This window comes from Moschus berezovskii, chromosome 3, assembly GCF_049115385.1.
Source record: "Moschus berezovskii isolate FMDL1 chromosome 3, NW_MosBer_1.0, whole genome shotgun sequence".
NCBI classification, from domain to species: domain Eukaryota; kingdom Metazoa; phylum Chordata; class Mammalia; order Artiodactyla; family Moschidae; genus Moschus; species Moschus berezovskii.
The window spans coordinates 19,976,884-20,004,117 of NC_142462.1; the positions used below are offsets into that span (position 1 = coordinate 19,976,884).

At 38.1% G+C, this 27,234-nt stretch overlaps 1 protein-coding gene across 1 annotated transcript in view; it reads right to left on the minus strand.

Moving 5' to 3' along the window:
• The window catches only part of SEM1 (SEM1 26S proteasome subunit), a 29,892-nt gene extending 4,803 nt beyond the window's left edge, over positions 1-25,089 (minus strand). Inside the window, exons 1-2 of the mRNA XM_088833356.1 lie at positions 24,879-25,089; positions 5,005-5,098 (exon numbers count right to left, since the gene is read on the minus strand). Of these exons, the coding sequence (XP_088689482.1) occupies positions 5,005-5,098; positions 24,879-24,954 (170 nt within the window). The 5' untranslated portion in view covers positions 24,955-25,089. The remainder of the gene's footprint in view (positions 1-5,004; positions 5,099-24,878) is intronic.
• Positions 25,090-27,234: the final 2,145 nt, after the last annotated feature.

Consider the following 27,234-nt stretch of genomic DNA (forward strand, 5'->3'; position numbering starts at 1 on the left):
GTTTCAAGGCTCTGAATAATTACATCTCAAGGTACTGAAAGAAGGAAAAAAAAAAAGCAATTTTTAGAAATCATGGAGAACTGTGTAAGAACCAGAATAACAGGGAAAGGCAAATTGTACTATGTCCAAAAAGGGGAACAAGGAGATGGGTAAAGTTGCTATTAGTTTCAATCAAAATACTAAAACTTTTTAGTTTATAGGGTTTTTGAATACACCAAAAACTGAACAAAAGCTACTGTACCACTACTAAAAATAAAATTTTAAAAGTTTACTATAAATTATCTATCTTTTGGAAAAAATTACTAGACACTAGGAAATTCTAAGACTGCAACATAACTTCTATATTATGATTTGAGTAAAGCATGTGACAGTCTACTTAGGTATCTGTGGCCAAGACAAACTGTGTGTGGGTGGAACCAAAACAAAACAAGGGGGAAAGAACTGAGTGTAAAAATAGTGCAGGTGAAACTGGATGAAAGTGAAAGTGAAAGTCCCTCAGTCCTGTCTGATTCTTTGTGACCCCATGGACTATATAGTCAGTGAATTCTCCAGGCCAGAATACTGGAGTGGGTAGCTTTTCCCCTCTCCAGGGCATCTTCCCAACCCAGGGATAGAACCCAGGTGTCCCACATTGCAGGCAGATTCTTTAACAGCTGAGCCACACGGGAAGCCCAAGAATACTGGAGTGGATATCATCCACATGCAAAATAATGAAGCTGGACTCCTATATATACCCCATATACAAAAATTCATGTCAAATGGATTGAAGACCTAAATGTAAGAGTCAAAATTCTGAAACCAGGGAAGAAAACAAAGGGATAAATTTTCATTACTGTGAATTTAGCAATGAGTTCTCAGGAAGAAGATAAATTGAATTTTTGTGCAAAGAACACTACGAAGAAAGTGAAAAAACAACCTAACAGAATGGGAGAAAATATCTGTAGATAGTATGTCCCATAAGGGCCTAGTGCCCAGAATAAATAAAGGACCCTTACAACTTAGTAACAAATGGCAAAGTGGACAACAAACATGTAAAAAGAAGCTCATCAGGGTCATTAAAGAAATGAAAATCAAAACTACAATGTAATACCAGTTCACATCCACTTAGGATGGTTAAAATGACAAAAAAAAAAAAGTTTTGGTGAGGCTGTGAAAAGGTTAGAACCTTCACACATTACTAGCAGTAATGTAAAATTATTCAGCTGTTATGGAAAACAGCTTGGCAGTTCCTCAAAAAAATTAAACAATATGACCCAGCAGTTCCATTATATCCCCCACAAAGTAAAAACAGAATTCAAACAAAAATGTGTAAATGAATGTCCACTGCAACACTGCTCACAATAGCCAAAAGCTAGAAACAACCCAATATCCATCATCCAGTGAATGGATAAACAAACTGTGACGTATATATACAATAAAATATTACTGGCCATAAAAAGGAATGAAATACTGATACATGCAGCAACGTGGATGAAACTTGAGAACACCATGCTAAGTGCAAGCAGCTAGACATACAAATCATTTATATCACACCACTCATATGAAATGCCCAGAATACGAGAATCCAGAGACAGAAAGCAGATCAGGGGTTACCAGGGGCTGGTAGAAGAGAGGAATGCAGAGTGACTGCTTAATACATTCGGTGTTTCCTTTTGGGGTGCTGAAAATGTTTTGGGACTAGAGATGACAGTTGCATGACATTATGAATATATAAAATGGCACTAAATTATACACTTTTAAAACAATTACATAAATTTTACCTCAATTAATCATTTTAAGTAGATCCGTACATGGAAGAAAAGTCCGATGCTGTAAAGAGCAATATTGCATAGGAACCTGGAATGTTAGGTCCATGAATCAAGGCAAATTGGAAGTGGTCAAATAGGAGATGGCAAGAGTGAACATCAACATTTTAGGAATATAGGAACTAAAATGGCTGGAATGGGTGAATTTAACTCAGATGACCATTATATCTACTGCTGTGGGCAAGAATCCCTTAGAAGAAACGGAGTAGCCAACATAGTCAACAAAAGAGTCCGAAATGCAGTACTTAGAAGCAATATCAAAAATGACAGAATGATCTCTGTTCGTTTCCAAGGTAAACCATTCAATATAACAGTAATCCAAGTCTATGCCCCAAACAGTAATGCTGACGAAGCTGAAGTTGAACGGTTCTATGAAGACCTATAAGACCTTCTAGAACTCACACCCAAAAAAGATGTCCTTTTCATTATAGGGGACTGGAATGAAAAAGTAGGAAGTCAAGAGATACCTGGAGTAACAGTCACATTTGGCCTTGGAGCACGGAATGAAGCAGGGCAAAGGCTACCAGAGTTTTGCTAAGAGAACACACTGGTCATAGCAAACATGCTCTTCCAACAACACAAGAGAAGACTCTACACGTGGACATCAGCATATGGTCAATACCAAAATCAAACTGATTATATTCTTTGCAGCCAAAGATGGAGAAGCTCTATCAGTCAGCAAAAACAAGACCAGGAGCTGACTGTAGCTCAGATAATGAACTTCTTGTTGCCAAATTCAGACTCAGATTGAAGAAAGTAGGGAAGACCACTAGATCACTCAGGGATGACCTAAATCAAATCCCTTATGATTATACAGTGGAAGTGACAAATAAATTAAAGGGATTAGATTTGATAGAGTGCCGGAAGAACTATGGACAGAGGTTTGTGACCTTGTACAGGAGGCAGGGATCAAGACCATCCCCAAGAAAAAGAAATGCAAAAAGGCAAAATGGTTGTTTGAGGAGGCCTTACAAATAGCTGTGAAAAGAAGAGAAAGGAAAAAGCAAAGGAGAAAAGGAAGATACACCCATTTGAATGCAGAGTTAAAAAGAATAGCAAGGAGAGATAAGAAAGCCTTCCTGAGCAATCAATGCAAAGAAATAAAGGAAAACAATAGAATGGGAAAGACTAGAGATCTTCTCAAGAAATTAGAGAAACCAAGGGAACATTTCAAGCAAAGATGGGCACGATAAAGGACAGAAATGGTATGGACCTAACAGAAGCAGAAGATATTAAGAGGTGGCAATAATACACAGAAGAACAATACAAAAAAGATCTTCACAATCCAGATAATCACGATGGTATGATCACTTGCCTAGAACCAAACATCCTGGAAAGCGAAGTCAAGTGGGCCTTAGAAGCATCACTACGAAGAAAGCTAGTGGAGGTGATGGAATTCCAGTTGGGCTATTTCAAATTCTAAAAGATGATGCTGTGAAAGTGCTGCAATCAATATGCCAGCAAATTTGGAAAACTCAGCAGTGGCCACAGGACTGGAAAAGGTCAGTTTTCATTCCAATCCCAAAGAAAGGCAATGCCAAAGAATGCTCAAACTACTGCATGATTGCACTCGTTTCATACGCTAACAAAGTAATGCTCAAAATTCTCCAAACCAGGCTTCAACAGTACGTGAACTGTGACCTTTCAGATGTTCAAGCTGGATTTAAAAAAGGCAGAGGAACCAGAAATCAAATTGCCAACATCTGCTGGATCACTGAAAAAGCGAGTTTCAGAAAAACATCTACTTCTGCTTTATTGACTATGCCAAAGCCTTTGACTGTCTGGATCACAATAAACTGTGGAAAATTCTGAAAGAGATGGGAATACTGGACCACCTAACCTGCCTCCTGAGAAATCTGTATGCAAGTCAAGAAGCAACAGTTAGAACTGGACATGGAACAGACTGGTTCCAAATGGGGAAAGGAGTATGTCAAGACTGTATATTGTCACCCTGCTTATTTAACTTATATGCAGAGCACATCATGAGAAACGCTGGGCTGGATGAAGCACAAGCTGGAATCAAGAATGTCGGGAGGAATATCAATAACCTCAGATATGCAGATGACACTACCCTAATGGCAGAAAGTGAAGAACTAAAGAGCCTCTTGATTAAAGTGAAAGAAGAGAGTGAAAAAGTTGGCTTAAAACTCAACATTCAGAAAACTAAGATCACGGAATCCGGGTCCCAACACTTTATGGCAAATACACAGGCAAACAGTGAGAGACTATTTTTTTTGAGCTCCAAAATTAGTGCAGATGGTGATGCAGCCATGAAATTAAAAGATGCTTGCTCCTTGGAAGGAAAATTATGACCAACCTAGACAGCATACTAAAAAGCAGAGACATTACTTTGCCAACAAAGGTCCGTCTAGTCAAAGCTGTGGTTTTCCCATTAGTCATGTATGGATGCAAGAGTTGGACTATAAAGAAAGCTGAGTGCCGAAGACCTGATACTTTTGAACTGTGGTGTTGGAAAAGATTCTTGAGAGTCTCTTGGACTGAAAGGAGATCCAACCAGTCCATCCTAAAGGAGATCAATCCTGGGTGTTCATTGGAAGGACTGATGTTGAAGCTGAAACTCCAATACATTAGCCACCTGATGTGAAGAACTGACTCATCTGAAAAGACCCTGATGCCTGGAAAGATTGAAGGCGGGAGCAGAAGGGGAACGACAGAGGATGAGATGGTTGGATGGCATCACCGACTCAATGGATATGAGTTTCAGTAAACTCCGGGAGTTGGTGATGGACAGGGGACCTGGCGTGCTGCACTCCATGGGGTCGCAAAGAATCAGACATGACTGAGCAACTGAACTGAACTGAACTGACGTAAATATGAAAAGGTACATTCCCAACACCTCAATCTCCATCCCCGTTTGAGAATCACTAATACATTGGGTCTGAGTACTTCACGATTCTAATTTCTGTTGAGTTGTTCAATATTGGTAGAAAATTAACAGTAACAGAATTAAATGCATGAAGACAAACATGCTTTTATTTATCTACTTTTATAAAAAGACTAGAAAGAACAAAAGTTCTATGCAATTAACCAAAGAATTCATGTTTAGAAATACAAAAGATGAAGGCAATGTGTTTTACTTTTCATAATTCAAAAATATATCAAAGGTCAATTGTCATATATAAGTTACAATTTGCATACTTACAATACTAAGCTATATAAATTTTGACTTAAAACTTACCTTAACTGATTGGAGAAGTCATCCTCTACATTGTCATCATCCCAATTATCCTCCCAGACATGTGCATCTTCATCTTCATCTAAACCAGCCCAGTCTAAAAAACAGAAACAGATGCTAAGTATTTCTCATACATAATTTTCATAATGACAAAAGCTTCAGAAATCTTGCTACTTAAGAATCTCTCAAGTCAAAACATCTGAAACCATATTTATGAGAAATAATAATCTTCCTCTTTAAATCTAAATTGATGCTATCATGTCCTCTCAATTTTTGAATTTGCAGATAATCTAAAATAGTAGTTAATACAAAAAATTCTATTTGCCATGAAAATTTATTATAACTTCAGGAGAATATTTTACTGTTGGATTTTGCCTTGGCCTTATTTTTATAAGGTCTATTATACAGTCTTTCAAAACACAGCACCAGTAACACTAAAGTAAGTTAAGCAGCAGGAAGATATCAGCCTGGAATTCAAAACTGCTAAATTAAAAAAAAGATAACTCAGGGATTCCCTGGTGGCTCAGTGATGAGCCAGTGCCAATGAAGGAGACATGAGTTTATTTCCTGTCTGGGAAGATCCCATACACCACAGAGCAGCTAAACCAGTGTGCCACAACTATTGAGCCTGTGTTCTGGAGCCCAGGAGCTACAGCTACTGAAGCCTGCACACCCTAGCATGTTCCACAAAAGAACATCCACTGCTATGAGAAGCCTGTTCACCACAGCTAGAGAAAAGGGCATGCAACATCAAAGAGACATCAAAGAACTAGCGAAGCCAAAAATAAAATTATTTTTTAAAAAGATAACTCATACATAAAAATAAAAAGCAGAATTTAATATTTTCTTAAACGTGGCTGTAAAATTATCTTAGAGAATGTCCTTATTCTTTAAGACATGCATGCTGAAATATTTAAGAACCAAGTGTCACTTTGTTGTGTTTACTTGCAAATGCTTCTCAAATATATATTTTAAATCATACTTTGATAGAAACAAAGTAAATATGACAAAACATTAACTGATGAAATGTGGGTGTTTGCTGACCTTTTTTTGAGGTATAATTGATATATAACATTGTAACTGACATATAACAGTAGATGTTAGTATACATTATTTGATATTTGTATATGCTGAGAAATGATCACCACAATGAGTCAAATTAAAATCCATCACCAGCATACATACCATTTTTTTTCTTGTGATGAGGACTTTTAAGATCTATTCTCCTAGCAACTTTCAAACATGCCACAGAGTATTAGTAACTACAGTCATCATGCTATACATGACATTCCCATGACTTATTTTTAAAACTGCAAATGTGTACCTTTTGATCCCTTCACCCATTATACAACCCCTTGCTGTGTCCTCGAAAACTTCTACAGGGTTAAAAGTTTCAAAACCTGAGAAAAATAGCTTTTAGAAAACCACTCTGGATATCACCTCTAGAAGCATGCCTCTTTCCCTCTCTCCTCTGCCTTCAGAGACAAGGTCCCCTCTTTCATGTATATCTCTGTCACAGCACCTACATATTGTACAATCGTAATTCTCAGTTTACATGTCTATATCCATTCTGAGTATCTGAGCGCCTTAAGAGTAAAAACTTTTATCTCTATACCCTTAAACTACACAACACCTGCTGTGCATATGCACAACTGGCTGTGAAAGATTCAGAAGAACTAAATCACATCTTGCATATTTTTGCTTGATCCCATCCCCTCCAAAAACAGTAAGCATGTGTCATATTCACTCTTAAATGTGTCCTAGTAGGGATTCCCTGGTGACTCAGATGGTAAAGAAACTGCCTGCATGTGGGAGACCAGGGTTCAATCTCTGGTTAGGAAGATCTCCTGGAGAAGGAAATGACAACCCACTCCAGTATTCTTGCCTGGGAAATCCCAGGGACAGAGGAGCCTGGTGGGCTACAGTCCATGGGGCCACAAAGCGTCAGACACAACTTAGTAACACTTTTCAATAGTTCATGAAGGGAATAATCTCTTTTAACATAATGGCAGCAATATTAGGGAGGGGGAGACTAACTAGATTTTTGAGTTGAAATGAAAAGGACTTAATTGTGAGAGTTGAAGGAGAAAGGACAGCTAAGATGCCTCCTAAGTTTCTGGTTTGGAAAACCAGGTAAATGGAAGTATTTTCTTCTGTTCATCATGAAAGCATTTTCATGATGTTGACAAATGGCATTTAAAATATTTTGTTAGGTACATAATATGATAAATATAATACCAATATGAACCATTGCTGAATAGCTTAAAATCTGTATGTGCTTTATAAGAAAAGCCTAACTCATTCCTTTTCTTATTGATTTTTTTTTAAGATTAAAATGTTCTTAGCTATGTTTCTAATAAGTAACTACTGTCATGAATTATTAGTGGTCTTTTTCTGTCCTTCTTACTCTATACTTATCTTCCACTGATGCCCAAAATGACCACCACTATTTCCATAAGCAACTATTCAAAACATTCAGGTAGGAAGCATATTTTATTAAACTGGGAACTCGAATACCTAGAGCTGAGTACTGGGCACATAGTGTGTTAGCTGCTTAGCTCAGTCATGTCGGACTCTTTGTGACCCCATGGACTGTAGTCCACCAGGCTTCTCTGCTCATGGGATTTAGCAGGCAAAAATACTAGAGTGGGTTGCCAATCCCTTCTCCAGGGGACCTTCCTGACCCAGAGATTGAACCCGAGTTTCCTGCACTGCAAACAGACTCTTTATCATCTGAGCCACCAGGAAAGCTCAGAGTAGGCACTCAAAAAAAAATGTTGGGTAAATGGAACTACGTTTCTCAAGTTCTCTTCCTCTGAGTGGTAAATCTCAGGGCAGTGGGTGCTTCCAGTGGAATCAAGAGTATAAATTTCAAGACAGAAGAGATCAACAATATCATGTATTGTGAATGAATCATGTAAAATTCTCAACTGTATTTACTGTAAGAAAACACGATCATCTCTTTGAGTGCTCCCTGAAGAGAGATCATGTGGGAAATTTCTTTAAGATATAGTGCCTGAAAAGATGGAATTTTCTCTCAGGCAATTTATTTCAGGTTCCAAATAGGAAAAGGAGTACGTCAAGGTTGTATATTGTCACCCTGCTTATTTAACTGATATGCAGAGTACATCATGAGGAACGCTGGGCTGGAAGAAGCACAAGCTGGAATCAAGACTGTTGGGAGAAATATTAATAACCTCAGATATGCAGATGATACCACCCTTATGGCAGAAAGTGAAGAGGAACTCAAAAGCCTCTTGATGAAAGTGAAAGAGGAGAGTGAAAAGGTTGGCTTGAAGCTCAACATTCAGAAAACAAAGATCATGGCATCTGGTCCCACCACTTCATGGGAAATAGATGGGGAAACAGTGTCAGATTTTATTTTTTGGGCTCCAAAATCACTGTGGATGCTGACTGCAGCCATGAAATTAAAAGACACTTACTCCTTGGAAGGAAAGTTATGACCAACCTAGACAGTATATTCAAAAGCAGAGATATTACTTTGCCAACAAAGGTCCATCTAGTCAAGGCTATGGTTTTTCCAGTGGTCATGTATGAATGCGCGAGTTGGACTGAGAAGAAAGCTGATCGCCGAAGAATTGATGCTTTTGAACTGTGTTGTTGGAGAAGACTCTTGAGAGTCCCTTGGACTGCAAGGAGATCCAACCAGTCCATTCTAAAGGAGATCAATCCTGGGTGTTCATTGGAAGGCTTGATGCTAAAGCTGAAACTGCAATACTTTGGCCACCTCATGCGACGAGCTGACTCACTGGAAAAGACTCTGATGCTGGGAGGGATTGGGGGTGGGAGCAGAAGGGGACGACAGAGAATGAGATGGCTGGATGGCATCACCGACTCGATGGACATGAGTTTGAGTGAACTCTGGGAGTTGGTGATGGACAGGGAGGCCTGGCGTGCTGTGATTCATGGGGTCGCAAAGAGTCGGACATGACTGAGCAACTGAACTGAACTGAACTGAAGGAAGCTTAGGTTCACTTTTGTTTCAATCGTCTGTATAGGGTGGTGAATAAGGCATGCATTAGTAAACTTTCAATAATCAAAAATACTGATCTTTATCTGCATAAATATCTTTACATATTCCAGTAATATTATTATTCTCAAAGAGGAAATATTTTTAATGATCTAAATTCAAATCCTATTACCATTCTCTGAAGTCCTTAACAACAGTAATACTTAACAATACTAAATATTAACTACATCTCAAAATTAAGTTGACTGGGCTAGAGATACCCTTACATGTTCTCCTTTCTTACAGAAGTACCTTTCAAATTGAAATTTTTATTCTGCTTATGAATCCACCTATAGTTTATAGTGAGTACAGATTAGAAGTTAGAGAAAAGAAAATCACATTCAGGATTTCCTTCAGTCTATGCAAGAGCACGCAGAAAGCTAATGCAACTAAATTTGAAAAAAAAAATAGTGTATCAAGGGACTTCCAAGGAGGTCCAGTGGTTACGACTCTGTGCTTCCACTGCAGAAGGCACAGATTCCATCCTTTGTCAGAGAATAAAGTCCTGGGAGCTACACAGTTTGGCCAAAAAAAAAAAAAAAAAGAATATCTACTTCCAAGGTTAAAGATTAAAAAATAACATTTCTGAACATTCATAAACAAGCAAACTGACTTAGTTAAGTCAAGAGTTAATCGTTAGGTATAGGGATAAAAGAGTATTGTTATTCTCATATTGTCATTGCAATTGATAATAAACTGTTTACTCTCTAAATTCTTACATACAAATTTTCTTTTTGCTCTTCTAAGAGCAAAGAAATCTCACAAAGAAGGGAGCTGTTTTAAGGCAAAAATAAAGGGGACAGAAATTGCAGCATTAAGTATACAACAGGAACATTAAGATGGTATGGGTTGCAGCCTGAGATCAATTTTAAATTAAAAGGGAGCTCAAAGAGTAGATATATTTCTCTAATACTAAATCACCAAAAGTCAACCTCATGATTTATCTTTTAATTAAAATTCAATAAGGTACTTCAAATCACAGAAATTCAAATTCTGGAATGTTGAACTTACAATGGAAAAATGCAAAGCATTATCTCTTTTATGACAAACCTAGACAAGTGTGTTAAAAAGCAAAGACATCACTTTGCTAACAAAGGTCTCTCTAGTCAAGGCTATGGTCTTTCCAGGAGTCATGTATGGATGTGAGAGTTGGACCATAAAGAAGGCAGACCGCCAAAGTATTGATGCTTTTGAACTGTGGTGCTGGAGAAGATTCTTAAGAGTCCCTTGGACAGGAAGGAGTTCAAACCAGTCAATCCTAAAGAAATCAACCCTGAATATTCATTGGAAGGACTGATGCGGAAGCTCCAATAATTTGGCCACCTGGCCACCTGATGTGAAGAACTGACTCACTGGAAAAGACCCGGATGCTGGGAAAGATTGAGGAGGAAGAGAAGGGGACAACAGAGGATGAGATGATTGGATGGCATCACCGACTCGATGGACAGGGAAGCCTGGCATGCTGCAGTCCATGGGGTCATGAAGAGTTGCACATGACTGGGCAACTAAAAAACACCAAAATCCCTTTTATAGCAAGTGAATAATGACTCTAAAATGTTATTTGTCCTCATCCCCTCCAGTCTTCCTATAACCTACAGCTCTGAGCTATCTAGTAGTACTAATGGACGACTTAGGATTTTTTGTTTCTTGATTTAATCACACTAACACCTTCCAGTATAAAAAATTCATACAAAATCATTTCATTAAATCAATGTAGCAAAGTTTAGCTTTATACCTCAAGTTTTTATAACGTGACTGAAGATTATTTAAAATTTCAGAATTTTGGAAACAGAGAAAGCCTTAGAGATCACTATATAGCATACCCCTCTTTGGAAATCACCATTACCACTACCAAAAAAAAAAGAGTGAGAGAGAAAGAGAAGACTATTTTACAAGAAAATATTTATTAACTTTTTTCTAACATTATTTCATGACCTCATATTCCAAATTTTAAGCGTATTTGAGTTAAGCCTAGAAATAGGAATTGTCAAAAGAAGCATCTATTTTACTAATATTTTAAAGAATCTTTATAAAGATACCTAATAGAGCTTAATGTCCCCAAAAATAATTTGAGTATATTGTGATTTGATTAATTTGATACATAAATACATTAGAATACAATACATGATCCTGAGTAAAAGAGATGACATAGGCTCAAGTCACAACTGAACTTTAAAGTTCTAAGACACCAAACCTCACATCAGCCTGAACCACTTCTAACTAACCAGCTTCCTAAAATTTTAAGGAAATGATTATATATCAAAAGATTCAGGTCAGAAATATAAAATAACAAGAACACTTATTTCACATTTCTCTCTTAATCTTGTAAGCCTACCCTTTAGAGCATAATTAAAATACAGGGCCCACAGGAACTTTTAATCTAATTATGACCTGATTTAAAATGTTGACTTCAGGGAATTCCCTGCAAGTCCAGTAGTTAGGAATCCATGCTTTCACTGCCAAAGGCCTGGGTTCAATCCCTGGTTGGAGAACTAGGATTCCACAAGCTGTAAGGGGCCAAAGAAAATAAAACACTGATTTTAATATTGGTATTACTTGTGTCATTAAAATATCTTCTAGTTGGCTTTAATTCTTTTAGCCTTGAGAGACTGAAAAAAACAACTTGTTAATTTGTACTTTATTGCTTCAGATAATCTAGAACAAGAAACATAAAAGGTTCAATAACTTATTTTGTAGGAGGTCCAATTCTTAACTCTTTCACATATTAATAATATGGGAAATACTAGTTTGAACACTATGTTTTGGGGGGAGAGCGTCACTGCAGCATGCAGGAATCTTAATCCTGACTAGGGAGCAAACCAACACACTTTGCAGTGGAAGCGTGGAGTCTAAGACACTGGACTGCCAGGGAAGTCCCTGAACAGTGTCTTTTAAAAAAATTTTAAGACTAGCACAATGTTCACTTTATCAACTTGAATTCTGATGATCATTTAGCATAAGAGTCACGCATCTCTTTCTCTGTTAACAACCCTTTCATGTAACTTTAATGGCAAGAAAAGGAAAAGAACGAAAGAAGAAATAAAGTCCCAAGAAAAAGAAACTGGCTCATGAATGGAGAAAAAACAGTATTGTGAGCAAGATTTTAGGTAGAACACACACACAAAAAGACTCATGACAATAGCTCTATATTCCTTAGGTATTATTATTATCTACTACTTCATAATTATTGCACTAGGGAGCATACAAAAACAAACCAGAATCTATAACCTATTTTAAACAAAAACTGTAAATAAAGATTTTCTTTATCTAGGAATGTACTGAATGAACTATATTACATAAAAAGTATAAATAGGGTATAATATCCCCAAATTTATTTCCAACTCTTATAAGTCCTCCATACTATACATGTTACAATATATATAAACTACAATATATGTAAATACAACTTAATGAGTATGCAACATAAAAACATGATTGACTAATCTCAATTTGGCAGGCTTCTCTTGCAAAACATCTCTGAACTGTGTTTACTTTTCCATTATAACACTGCATTGATAACCATGCAATCTTAATTACTTTTAAAGCAGTAAACTCAGAAATACTTTTTTTTTTTTATAAAAAAGGGCAAAATAGTAAAAATCAAACAAGGATACCTGATTTATGTCTAATGCCCTCCTTCAATACATAGATGACTATAAACTACACACTGTATCTTCAAAACTAAATACACTGCCAAGATTGTGATTAATCATTTAAATAACCACAGCTGTGTTTACTTCAGTGTGCAGACCTCCAGATGCATACTGCTAAAAAATTACCATATTTTAAGAAGTCAGAATTGGAAATAACCAATAACAGATGCTTAATACTTAAATTTCTAGCAATCCTAAATTATTTGAGACTTTGCCCCAAATTTGGCTTTGTTCACAGTTGCCAGTGAGAACTATATCTTCGACTGGCTTTAAATTTCAAAAATCAGTTATCAAAGATCCCAATACTTCATCTAAGTATCACCTTGACATTTAAGTATGAAAAAGTTTTTCTCTCAATGTTTTTAAAAGTATTTACTCTCCCCACTCTCCAACATACATTCTGAAATTTCTTGAAAGTATGAAGTATACCACTTTGGAGAAAAGTAAAGACGAGAAGGCAATGGCAAGCCACTCCAGTACTATTGCCTAGAAAATCCCATGGATGGAGGAGCCTGGTAGGCTGCAGTCCGTGGGGTCGCTAAGGGTCGGACACGACTGAGCGACTTCACTTTCACTTTTCACTTTCCACTTCCACACATTGGAGAAGGAAATGGCAACCCACTCCAGTGTTCTTGCCTGGAGAATCCCAGGGACGGGGGAGCCTGGTGGGCTTCCGTCTATGGGGTCACACAGAGTCGGACACGACTGAAGTGACTTAGCAGCAGCAGGGTTGCAAATATTCTATTTCACAGCGATTTTCAGGAGCATCAAGCTCTCATTCATTCCTTAACAGTAAAACTACTCTGAATATAAACAAACTAATCTCCAACAAAGTTCCTTCAAATAAAAAATGTGCATGTATATACAGAACATTACAAGAAGAAAAATATAAAAGAAACAAAGGAAAGTTCAAAAAAGTTTTAAATTGTACATTCACCACCAAAGGTGAGACAGCCATAGTTGCAAATAGCATCATTACAGTCATAAATATGATAATAAAGCCACACTATATCTAGTCATTCTGATTTAAATTTACACATGTTCCTGCTTAAGTTGTATAAAACATATCAAACTTTTTTATAAAATTTCATTTCTGTAGGTTATCATGATACAAAAACATCTACATACCCAGTAGCTAGGAAATCACTGCGAACATAGCACCATTATACTATACCTACATTTTCTCCAACAAGGATCAAAAGTGTCAGTGGAGAACTTCAGAGCAAACAACCAAAAGCAAGTCTTAAATGATGTTGCTACCAGAGTACTGGTGAACTTTCAGTTGTTTGTGGTTCAGAGTCTGAAACAGAGGCCCAAGATGACTTACATAATCATCTGTAATTTTTCTTACATTTTTTAAAAAAGGAAGTTCAAATGTAATTCCTTTCATCAATAATTAAACATATCTGGCTTAAAACTCAACATTCAAAAAACTAAGATCAGGCATCTAGTCCCATCACTTCACGACAAATACACGGGGAAAAAATGAAAACAGTGACAGACTATTTTCTTGGGCTCCAAAATGATTGTGGACTGTGACTGCAGTCATGAAATTAAAAGACACTTGCTCCTTGGAAGAAAACTATGACAAACCTAGACAGTATATTAAAAAGCAGAGACATCACTTTGCCAACAACGGTAGGTATAGTCAAAGCTATGGTTTTTCCAGTAGTCATGTACGGATGTGCAAGTTAGACCATAAAGAAGGCTAAGTACCAAAGAACTGATGCTTTTGAGCTATGGAGTTCCAGAAGACACTTGAGGGTCCCTCGGATAGCAAGGAATTCAAATCAGTCAATCCTAAAAGAAATCAACCCTGAAATTCATTGGAAGGACTGATGCTGAAGCTCCAATACTTTGGCCATCTGATGCGAAGAGCTAACTCACTGGAAAAGACCCTGATGCTGGGCAAGATTGAGGGCAGGAAGAGAAGTGGGCGACACAGGATGAGATGGTTGGATGGCATCACCAACTCAATGGACATGAGTCTGAGCAAACACTGGGAAACGGTGAAGGACAGGGAAGCCTGGCGTGCTGCAGTTCATGAGGTCACAAAGAGTCAGACAGAACTTAGTGACTGAACAACAACAATATACGTTGTGTGTGTGTGTGTATCAGATCCCACTACAAACACGCTAACTTTGGTCCTCTTTGTTGATCAGTGCTTTCAGTTCAGTTCAGTTGCTCAGTCGTGTCCGACTCTTTGCGACCCCATGAATCACAGCACGCCAGGCCTCCCTGTCCATCACCAACTCCCGGAGTTCACTCAAACCCAAGTACATCAAGTCGGTGATGCCATCCAGCCATCTCATTCTCTGTCGTCCCCTTCTCCTCCCGCCCCAAATCCCTCCCAGCATCAGTCTTTTCCAGTGAGTCAACTCATCGCATGAGGTGGCTAAAGTATTGGAGTTTCAGCTTTAGCATCAGTCCTTCCAATGAACACCCAGGACTGATCTCCTTTAGAATGGACTGGTTGGATCTCCTTGCAGTCCAAGGGACTCTCAAGAGTCTTCTCCAGCACCACAGTTCAAAAGCATCAATTCTTCGGTGATCATCTTTCTTCACAGTCCAACTCTCACATCCATACATGACCACGGCAAAAACCATAGCCTTGAACTAGACGCTTTAATTCTATAAAATTCCCCAAAGCCATGAATTATTCTTATCTTTTCCACCATGGGTCTTCCACTAGTCATGGAAGTGCAAAATCACAATCCCTGATTTTTTCCTATTCCCACACTCAGTACCAAACTAGTTGCCAAAGCTTCCTTGCTATTTCTGCATCATTCTTTTCTAATAACAACCTACTATAGGCCCTTAGACCTAACTAAGCTATTTGAACAATTTGCTAATTAGCTTCCCAGACTCTTTCTTTCTATCCTTTCAAATTAATTCTGCTGGGTTAGTTTTTCCTAAACTGACTATTGCTTAAGGAAACTTACACATATCAAACAAACAATCCTCCCCCCTTCTCATCTACCTAAGGATCAGGTCCAAACTGGTCATGTGACTTAAAGCTTTCCATGATTAGTCCCCAAACTACCTGCACGTGCAACTACTTCATAGTCAAATAAAACACACACAGACACTGACTTTCTACCTCCAAGTATCTAGTCCTCTTTTTTTCTGGAAATCCCTTTCCTACATTTCTACATTTTGAAAGCTCTGTTCAAATGTCGCTGCCTTACATGGTACACAACTGGAAATAATTTCCCCTTCTTTTAAACTGCTGCTGCACTTTACTATCAATGGCTTAATCCTCACACCACCAGTAATTCCCCTTCCACTGGAAGGAAACCAAGCAAAACCTTACCCAGAAACCCAACAGATAAACCCAGTCAAAAGTGAAGGTGTTCTGCTTTAATTGGGGGTGGGGAGAGAAAGGCTTGCAGCCCTCCCCATAGGATAAGCACCTGCAAAATACTAAAAAGCGCAAGCCTGGCATGAACACTTACTGATCCATATCTCCACTGACATTTATATCACTAAATTCACAGACAAATATCTACCTAAAGAGTCAAATTTCACTCAATGCAGCTTCTAGTTAACTGGGTCCTTGGTTAAGTTATTTTGCTGAAAAGCAGAGACATTACTTTGCCAACAAAGGTCCGTCTAGTCAAGGCTATGGTTTTTCCCGTGGTCATGTATGGATGTGAGAGTTGGACTGTGAAGAAAGCTGATCGCCGAAGAACTGATGCTTTTGAACTGTGGTGCTGGAGAAGACTCTTGACAGTCCCTTGGACTGCAAGGAGATCCAACCAGTCCATTCTAAAGGAGATCAACCCTGGGTGTTCACTGGAAGGACTGATGCTAAAGCTGAAACTGCAATACTTTGGCCATCTCATGCGACGAGTTGACTCACTGGAAAAGAGTCTGATGCTAGGAAAGGTTGGGGGCGGGAGGAGAAGGGGACGACAGAGAATGAGATGGCTGGATGGCATCACCGACTCGATGGACATGAGTTTGAGTGAACTCCGGGAGTTGGTGATGGACAGGGAGGCCTGGCGTGCTGCGATTCATGGGGTCGCGGAGAGTTGGACGCGACTGAACTGAACTGACTGAATTATAAAACTGTCATTATGCTGTTATGAGGATTACACAAGACTGTTTAAAGCACTTTGTACTGATAAATGGCAGCTAGAATCATTCTCATTCTGCCCCTTTCAGTGCCAGATTTATAGGAAGCACTCTACAAACATATATCCAATTAATAAGTTATTTATTATGTAATAACCACTGCAAGGAAACTTAAGGGGTGATGAAGGTAAAAAAGAGAAACTGGGTCCAGAATAAAGATAATACTATTTCTATCAAGCATTACTTCAATAACAGAACAGAAAATTGGGGAAAAAAAAAGTATTTGGTGAATTTTTAATACTTCAGAAAAGTGTAAGTATAGTTTTTGAAACTTCTATTTTCCCCTCGTTTTCACTGTTCATCACATCTTTCAGTGGATTATGTTTAAAAACATTACTATGTAACGCAGAACACTATTTAAATCACAACTGCTTAATGCTTCTTCATTCCACTAAGTTAAGTAAGCAAATAGTTTTTCCAAGTAGTTTTACTGTTTAATATCCTGAGTCACACCTCTCACAAAGCTCTGGCAAGCACTAGTATCTTGACTTGGGGTTTTTCATTCCACTGTATTTCTTTATATCTCCTGTACACATTCTTAAAACAGTGTGTGCCAGTATATATCTTCATATTTTATGTAAATAACCAACTATTTTTAAAGTACTTTTGGAAAAACTTTTGACAGTGTTTTTTAATTTGTAAGTTTTTAATACTAAAAGATAATCAAATAACCCACAAGCTCAACAAGCTTAATTTTGGATACATCTAAAATTACAAAATATTTGTCAAAAATGGTTCAAATTAAATAAATATCAAACACACAAAAATCCAAATCCTTAACATTAGGAGGGAGAAAAAAAGGGGGGACTAATGTTCATTGAATCCCAACTTTGTGCCAAAGTCTATGCTGTACATAAAATGTATCATTCTTATGGACTGAATGCTTGTGTCAAACCCTGAAATTCATATGTTGAAGCCCTAGTCACTCTCATTGTGATGGTATTTGGAGATGGGGACTTTAGAAGGTAATGAGGGTAGTAATGAAATCATGAGAGTAGAGTCCTCATAATGAAGTTAGTGTTGTTAGAAGAGAATCCAGAGAGCACTCTCTCTCTCTCTACCCTGTAAGGATATGGTGGGAAGGCAACAATCTGCAAGCCAGGAGAAGAACCCTCACCAGGTATTGAACAGGTTAACATTTAATCTTGGACTTTCCACAATCCAAATTGCAAGAAAATAAATTATTATTGTTTAAGTCACTCAATCTACAGTATTATGTTATGGCAGCTCAAACAGACTAATATAATCATATAATCCTTCAGTTCAGTTCAGTTCAGTTGCTCAGTCGTGTCTGACTCTCCGCGATCCCATGAATCACAGCACGCCAGGCCTCCCTGTCCATCACCAACTCCCAGAGTTCACTCAAACTCATGTCCACAGAGTTGGTGATGCCATCCAGCCATCTCATTCTCTGTCGTCCCCTTCTCCTCCCACCCCAACCTTTCCCAGCATCAGAGTCTTTTCCAGTGAGTCAACTCATCGCATGAGGTGGCTACATGACTCTAGTTATTATCCACAAATTACATGAAGGAACTGAGGATTAAGAAGGTAACAATTCAAGAAAAAATGCAATGGTCAATGTCACTCAAAGAAATAAATCCAAATCAAATGATGCAATTCCATTTTCATCCCTCATGTTTGTAAAGACTAAAATGTTTAATATGGAGTATAGGTAACCTTCTGAGGGAAAAGGTGAACCATAGTTGGAGAAGGAAATGGCAATCCACTCCAGTCTTCTTGCCTGGAGAATCCCATGGATAGAGGAACCTGGTGGGCTACAGTCCATGGGGGTTTGCACAGAGTCGGAAACGACTGAGTGACTAACACTTGTAAACGGCAATCTGAGACTATGTCAAAATTCAAAAGGTACCTGGTTTGGAATAAGGTGTCAGAGCCCAAGCAGAGCCAGAAGTGCATTCCTGTGGAGGGGCAGTGTTGTGTGGTTGTTGTGTCATAGCCAAGGCAGAGTGAAGAAACCATCTAAAACTAGAGGAAGGAAAGGTGACAGTGGCCTGGCATAAAATGTTGAAGCCCAAGTGAGATGCTAAGGGGATTTGTTGGGTGGGGAGGGCAACAAACATTGGTTAGAAGGACAATCACCCAACAGACAATTATTTATGATAACAGAAGCCAGGTTCTCACTATTGGGGAAGAAAGTTACAAATGTGAAAAGGGAACAAACTAGAATGAGCCCTATGATGTTGAACTGTAAACTAGAGAGATCTATCTGAATTCATGGTTTTATACTACCGCATACATAAATAGATATAAAAGAGTATATATGTATACACACATTCGTGTATTTCCTAGCTCCTTCCATTGAGAGCATCTCAAAAGTCATTAGCACAACTGGAGGTAAGATCTTGCCATCCAAGTATCATCTCCACCAAAACGATTGCAGCTTAAAGGAATGGCTGATTCCAGGACTGGAACAGGAAAAAGATAAAATTGGTTTGGGATTGCACAGTTGGACACGACTGATGCGACTTAGCAGCAGCAGCAGCTTGAAATACTTTGTTATATCAGAATGTTACAAAATGCACAAAGAATGATGGTGACATCAAAAGGTCACAGAAGACAGCTTGATGGGATTTCTGATGTTCAAATCTGGGGCACTCTAAAGATCAAAATAAATAACAGCAACAAATTATAACCCACTGAATGAGAATCCATGAATCTGTACTGATACAAATACACAAACAAATAAACTGAAAGTCTGATAATGAATGGAAAACTGTATTTACATAGGTTCAAAGTCCCTCTCAGTAAAATATCTATTAATTACAAAGAGAGAAAGTGTAATCTAACAGTGGAAAAGAATCACAGACACTAACTTAATAAAGAGATTATCAACAATAGAATAAATGAGTATTAATTTATTCCATTGTTAATAGTTGGAATGATAGTCGGAATAACTATCAAACTATCCTAAGAATTTATCTTACAAATAAGAACAAAAGCAAAGATATAAGAATATTCACCTCAATATATTCTGTAACAGAAAAAACAAAGCATAAAAACAAGCAAACAAAAAACCTAAAACCACTAGATATCAATAGATATTTATAGATTATTTAATGTGCATACAATGGACTAGTAGAACACAACTATTAAAAAGCATGAGGTAGATGTTTATGTTAATGTGACACATGTCTAAGATATATAATGTAAAAGCAAGTAGAAAAACAGTATATAAAATACTGTCCTTTGTGAGGGAAATACACACACATCCTGGGGCTCAGAAACTTTCTTCTTGCATATGATTACCATGAACAGAAATCACATATGTACTTTAGCATGTAGTATATTTATCTTTTTTTTTTAATATATGTAAGACTGAGGCATGGCCCACTCTTTTTATTATTACTATTATTATTTACTTGGCTGCACCAGATCTTAGTTGTGGCAAGCGGGATCTTTAGTTGCAGCATGGGAACTCTTGGTCGTGGCATGCTGGATCTAGTTTCCTGATCAGTGATGGAACCTACACCCCCTGCACTGCGAGTTCAGTCTTAGCCACTAGACCACCAGGGAAGTCCCTCACTATTTATCTTTTTTATTATAAGATTTTAGTTAACATAATTCTATGTTTCTTGCTACTACCATGCAACTAATTTAAACGCGATTTAATTTATGTGTTTACTATACCAAAGCCCTTCTGGTTTTAGGTAAACTGACTAGTATAGTATCTGGCATGGTATTAGCTGTATCTACTTTCAATATTTAAGATTTTAAGGAACCTTCCTGTTGAGGATTTAACTTCAGTTGGGATCCAATGTTCACATAAATATTTCTCAGTGACATTTCTCATAGGACAACTCCTCCTTGTGAAGGACTGGTCTATGCATAGCAGGTGTTTAAAATCCTTGACCTTTACCCACTATATGCTAAGTTATTCTACTTTCTCACTAGACAAGTGAATGTGATATCCAAAAATACTCCCCTGGTTAAGAACTACACTATAAGATATCCTATTTTGTTAGGCACAGGCCAAAGTGCCTCAGTTATTCCACAATGTTAATACTAGCATTAGGGAACCATCAGAAGCACGTTCAATCCCTGGGTTGGGAAGATCCCCTGAAGGAGGAAATGGCAATCCACTCCAGTACTCTTGCCTGGTAAATCCCATGGACAGAGGAGCCTAGTGGGCTACAGTCCATAGGGTCGCACAGAGTCAGACACTACTGAATTGACTTAGCACACAGTCTGCTTCAGCTAGCACAGCAGTTTCACTGATTTATAGAAAAGGCACAGACTACTAAGTGTAACAGTATTTTCTTGTAAACATCATTGCTTCTGAAGGCAAAATCAGGTTCATTTTAAATATTCTTTTCCCTCAAAAAAGGGGGAAAAAAACCTCTCAATTCTGGCACAGGAAGAAGCGAATAAAAGAACTTAAAGGCCCACTGGCTCTTCCCATTTTTATTCACACCCACTTCTCACTGTAAGAGAAATGAGATTAATGAAAATATTTTAACAGCTTTTATGTCTGATTTACAAAATTGTTTAAAATTTCAAATATATTACAGATTAGTTCAATTTTAGGCGCCACCCTGCTAACCTAGCTATAAGATCTTGACAAGTGCTAGCTTCTCTTGACTTTAAGTTGCTTTCCAGTTCTAAACTTCTAAACATTCCAAGCCTCCAAAACTATTATGACCATTTTCAAAATGTGGAAAGTCTTCCAATAAAGCTTATACTCAAGCAGTTTAAATAGTCCAGAAGCTGCAGAATTCACAAAGATCCTAAAAGTGATTTTTAACAGTTCCTGTTTATGACCAGATTACATACCCACCAATTAGAATCATGAGGACTAACAATACAGATACACAGTTTTAAAGTTTAAAAGTCTTGTGTGTCCCTTCATCTGTAGATATTTTCTCATCTATAATCTTTTTGTTTAGTTTATGGTTTCCTTTGCTGCAGAAGCTTTTAAGTTTAATTAGATTTCATTTGATTATTTTTATTTTCATTATAAATTATAAAAAGGAGCATTTGTTCCCTTGCAACTTCAGAAAATCACCCTACATGTTACACCTCACCCTGAAGAAAACCTATTCAGAAGAAACAAAGAAGTCTCCATGAAAACACTAAATTATTTTAGACTAATTAGACTAAACACTGAACTATTTTAGTTCTCTAAAACAGAAATTCCCTTTCCTTATGATTGAACTGACACCCACCTAACACATTCTTATCCAGAATGAGATGAAGCAACAACACCCTCAAAAGACCTACAATTCTTTAGTCAAACCAAAGATACACAATTTCAGTAATGACTTTCATGAAACGGGCTCTTAACTGAAAGCTACCTTAGATAATGGACATCATTCACTTTCTGGAGCATAGAACCCAATAGACCACTGAAAGTAAGACTTCCTATAAACCAAACATGGCTATGGGCAATTTTAATCATGATCTGCTAGCAAGTTTATCAATGGCATATTTACCATAAGACAATCACAAGGAAAACAATCTCCAAAGAAGGGAAAAGACTTGAAAAGTAATTCAGGGCACTAGTAGCTGATCTGAAAACTGAAATACTGAAAGATTCAAAACAGGCCAGTTTCAAAGTACTGCTTTGAACAGCACTTCTCTGACTTTACCTATTTGAAATATAAGCTGGAGAACGTACAAAAATCTGAACATGCAAAGGCATTTCAAACGTTATTTCTCATTCTAAAGAGAAAGTTTCCTGAATGAATTAAGTTCTACATATTCAAACCTGAAGATGATAAATTTTCTGTAAGGTGACCAATAAATGGTGAGCTACTAATGCTAACAAACCAGTCTACTGTGAGAGAGAAAACCAGTCTGTTCAGAGGAAAGAAAATTCTTTGTTTTTCCTTTTAACTTTAGTAAGATTTTTTAAACATATGTAACTATAAATATTTTGGATAAACTGATGCTCACAACATAACCAGTGTAAGAATAACATTCTGCAAAAACTGATGAAAGTTGCTGAAACATCAAATGTGTCATCAGGTACAATTATCTTTGAAAAAGTGAAAGTGAAGTCGCTCAGTCGTGTCTAATTCTTTGCAACCCCATGGACTGCAGCCTACCAGGCTCCTCTGTCCATGGAATTTTCCAGGCAAGAGTACTGGAGTGGGTTGCCATTTCCTTCTCCAGGGTATCTTCCCAACCCAGGGATCAAACCCAGGTCTCCCGCATTGTAGGCAGATTACCATCTGAGCCACCATACTTTTTAAGCAGTGAATTCTCAAGTACTTATCTTAAACACAAGTTTGTTCATTCAACAAGCATTTACTGACCATCTACCATGTCCCAGGCACTGTGCTAAACGTTAGGGATTTAGGCTGAACTTTGCTTGGGCTTCCTTGTTGGCTCAGAGGTTAAAGTATCTGCCCGCAATGCGGGAGACCTGGGTTCGATCCCTGGGTCAGGAAGATCCCCTGGAGAAGGAAAAGGCAATCCACTCCAGTACTCTTGCCTGGAGAATCCCAAAGAAGGTGGAGCCTGGTGGGCTACAATCCACAGGGTCGCAAAGAGTCGGACACCACTGAGTGACTGAGTAACTTCACTTTCACTTTGCTTGGGTTGGGGACTCAAAGACCTTTTAGATCCTGACCACTTGATGACTTGCTTTTACAATCTCTGAGCCTGTTTCCTTAGAGTTGTGAGAATTAGAGTATAAAATGTAGATAAAGTACCTAATATTGTATCTTGTATCTGATAAACAATGAATAAATGCTAACTATATCAAATATTAAGTTTGAGTTATAAGCAGATACTAATCTCAATAGGCCAATTTTCTACTAGGTAGCTCACAGTTAAGGATTATGAACCAAGTTGAAAGTGAGATCAAGAAAATATGTCTGGACAGATAAATCCACTACCAAAACAAAAAACAACACAAAATGAATCCCAGAAATGAAAATAAATGTACTTTTGAGTTAGTTTATGAGTTTGTGTAATAAGTGCTCTGATGTCTTCTTCCATTAAACTGAATACACTATAAATAAAAATAACAAATGTTACAGCTATGCGGTTTTATACACAGTAGGAGCACAATTTAGGAAGATTTTGGTGACGCAATAACAGTTTAATGTAACAGATCTGTTCACCATCAACCCCAATTCTCTACCACTTTTAGAAAAGCCACTTTCATTAGGAGACAAATATTTATCCTATGCATAACAATTAGTCCATAAAAACCAATTAATTTTGGAAATCTAACTGGCAACAACGATCTAACAAACAGAAGCAATACCGCTAAAGAGAGTGCTAGTGTCAACTGAACCAACCAGCTGTCCATTTTTTCAAGCCACTTATGCAACACTGGGCAAGTTTCTTAACTTTTCTAAGCTTGTTTGTTTATCTGAAAAATGTTAATGCCAGTTACTACTTACTAGACTTGTGAAAATGAATTAATACAAGCAAAACATTCAAGACAAGCAACCACTCAACCACTGTTACCTATTTGCTATTACTTACAAGTTCCTCTTGGCAACCAAGAAGCTAACAAAAATGCAGACGTCTTGGGGTTTTATAAATCCTAAAACTTTAAGTGATCAAAAGTGAATGAGGAACAAGAGAAAGGCAATAACGGGTGTTAAGCATCAACACCTGATCCTCCCATTCTACTCAACAGGCGTCATGTGCGAAATCCTGAAAGTAAGCAGCACTGGTCTAACTAGGAACAGTTCAACTCTGGAAGGGTTCAAGGCAAAGGAAGACTGCTAAAACAAATAATAGTAACGACAACAGTAAATAAGGGGAAAAGACTGTGTAGATACGAACGAGGTGGCGGGTAACCGAGCTGAAGCGTAACAGGACACACCAACCGGATTTGGGCTGGGGAACCACCGTGGCTCCTCCCAGTGAGGAAACAGAATTTGGCCTCACTGCTGAGGTGAATCCACCGTGACACTCCGACCCGAAGCAGCCGTGAAGGGTCGAGCGAGCAGAGCCTCGAGTCCCAACGGCACGGCCCTCACTCCCCCCCGGCGCCCCCCGGCCGGGCCCTTCGGCTCACACCGCCTCCACTCGGAGGCCTGAGTCACGGTCCACGAGGCCCAGGGGCCGCGGCCTACCTTCCGCAGGGAACTCCTCGAACTCGTCGTCCTCCTCCAGGAGACCCAAGTCTACCGGCTGTTTTTTCTCTGACATCGTGACCCCAGGAGCCCCAAAGCTCTCAGGCCAGTAAGAAAGTTCGAACCCTCGTTCTTCCTCACCGCAGCCGCCTCCGCCGTTGCCGCGACCGCCTCTATGCTGACTCTACCATAGAGATACGGGAGAAGAGCAGCCGGGTAGCGCAAGGAATGCTGGGATACTGGAGGTCCGCCCGGCGCTTCCTGCGGGTTTAGCAGTTATTCAAGAGTTAGAAAGATGGATTGTTTTGTGCCTTTACCATTTTACCCGGACTCTCTGACTTGACAAATTGAGAAACAGGGTAGGTTTCCCTAACTGGAAAAGACTCCTAATGTGTGGAAAAAATAAATGCCGTTACCTGGTTTAGGCTGAGGGATGAAGTATCGGCTAAAGTTCCTCAAAAGTCGGCCAAGTGCAGGTTCTTACATTAGATTAAACAGTTAATTAATTAACCCTTAAACCAGTTCCCTAACCCTGAAATTAAATGTCTCCACATCACAGAAAATTCACAAAGAACTGCCTGCATCACTCAGGTAGTGCTAAACAATCCAAATGCGGGTTTGTTTGCCTGACTTTAATCTCCAAGCTTTTTCATTGTTCAATTTTCTTCTGTCTTGTGCATAAGCTATGATAAATACCCTGCTAAACAGTGTGCTGTGTATATGTAATAACTAATTTACAAGGTATTAGAATACTATGTAAAACTCTATACATGTGACATTTTATAGTGTTCTAAATATGTCGTTTTGAATTTTTCAAATATTGAGTATTATTTTGAATATGGTTGTGAACTACATAAAACTTTAGATGATATGTGTATATGTAGTATACAATATTGGGCTTCCCTGGTGGCTCAGATGGTAAAGAATCTGCCTGCAATGCAGGAGACCTGTGTTCTGTCCCTGGGTTGGGAAGATCCCTGGAGAAGGGAGTAACTACCCACTTGCCTGGAGAATTCCATGGACAGAGGAGCCTAGTGGACTACAGACCATGGCGTTGCAAAGAATGAATGTAACTAAGCAACTAACATAGGTAGTATTATAGAGGAGTTGTTTTATATAATTGGGTATTATTGTAGGTTTTGATACATTGTTTATGTATTTAAATCACATTACTTCATTCAACATTATTTTATACCATGTACCATGCAGTGTGCTGAAAATCAAACATAGACAAAGGCCTTACTTCAAGGAGTTCATATTCCACTCAGAGACATGTAAACAGGTAAAACATAGTGAAATGTAATACATTTGAATCTTTATTTTAAAATAAAATTGTCTTAGAAATGAACAGAATGTGTGCACATACAATGGAGCAATGAAATAAGAGCACAAATTTGGACCAGAATTTGGGAACTTAGATGTAAATTTTTTAAAAAATACGTTCTTATAATACTGTTTTTATTTGTATTGATTACTGAGAACATTAGCTGTCTTCAAACTAAGTTCAAAGTATATGTAATTTGGCATGTTATATGATTAAATACCAAGTTAATGAAAGAAAAGATGAACGAAATTAAAAATTGGAAGTAAATGTAGACAGTGAGGTCTCTTAAGAGTTTCATACTCTCTACTGTACCTTCTGTTATACATATTACATATGCCCCTGGCAACCCACACACCAAGGCAAAGTTTTGGGCAGGCAGTTTAATTTAGACAGCAAAGAATGAAAACCAGATCACATATCTGAGACAGCCATTTTGTGCATAGATAAAAGATATTCCAAAGGACATATCTGAAGAGATAGAAACATTGACTACTATGCCACCTCATGCGACGAGTTGACTCACTGGAAAAGACTCTGATGCTGGGAAGGATTGGGGGCGGGAGGAGAAGGAGACGACAGAGAATGAGATGGCTGGATGGCATCACCGACTCGATGGACATGAGTTTGAGTGAACTCTGGGAGTCGGTGATGGACAGGGAGGCCTGGCTTGCTGTGATTCATGGGGTCACAAGGAGTCGGACATGACTGAGTGACTGAACTGAACTGAATAGATGGATAAGGGAGATCTGGGACTAGCTGCTGATAGGTGGAAGATTTCTTTGTGGAGTGATGAAAGTCCTCTGGAACTGGATAGTAATGATGGTTGCAGTGTAGGGAATATACTAAAATCCACTGAAGTGTACACTTCAAAATCGTGAATTTTGTGTTATAGGATGTATTATCTATCTCCATTTTTGAAGTGCTATAAAATTTTTAACCAAAAAGTCAAGAGTTTTTGACATATAATGATCTTCTCCTAGAATAGAATATATTCAATTTAAAGGAATTAATTTTTTTAAAAAACAGCCCTAT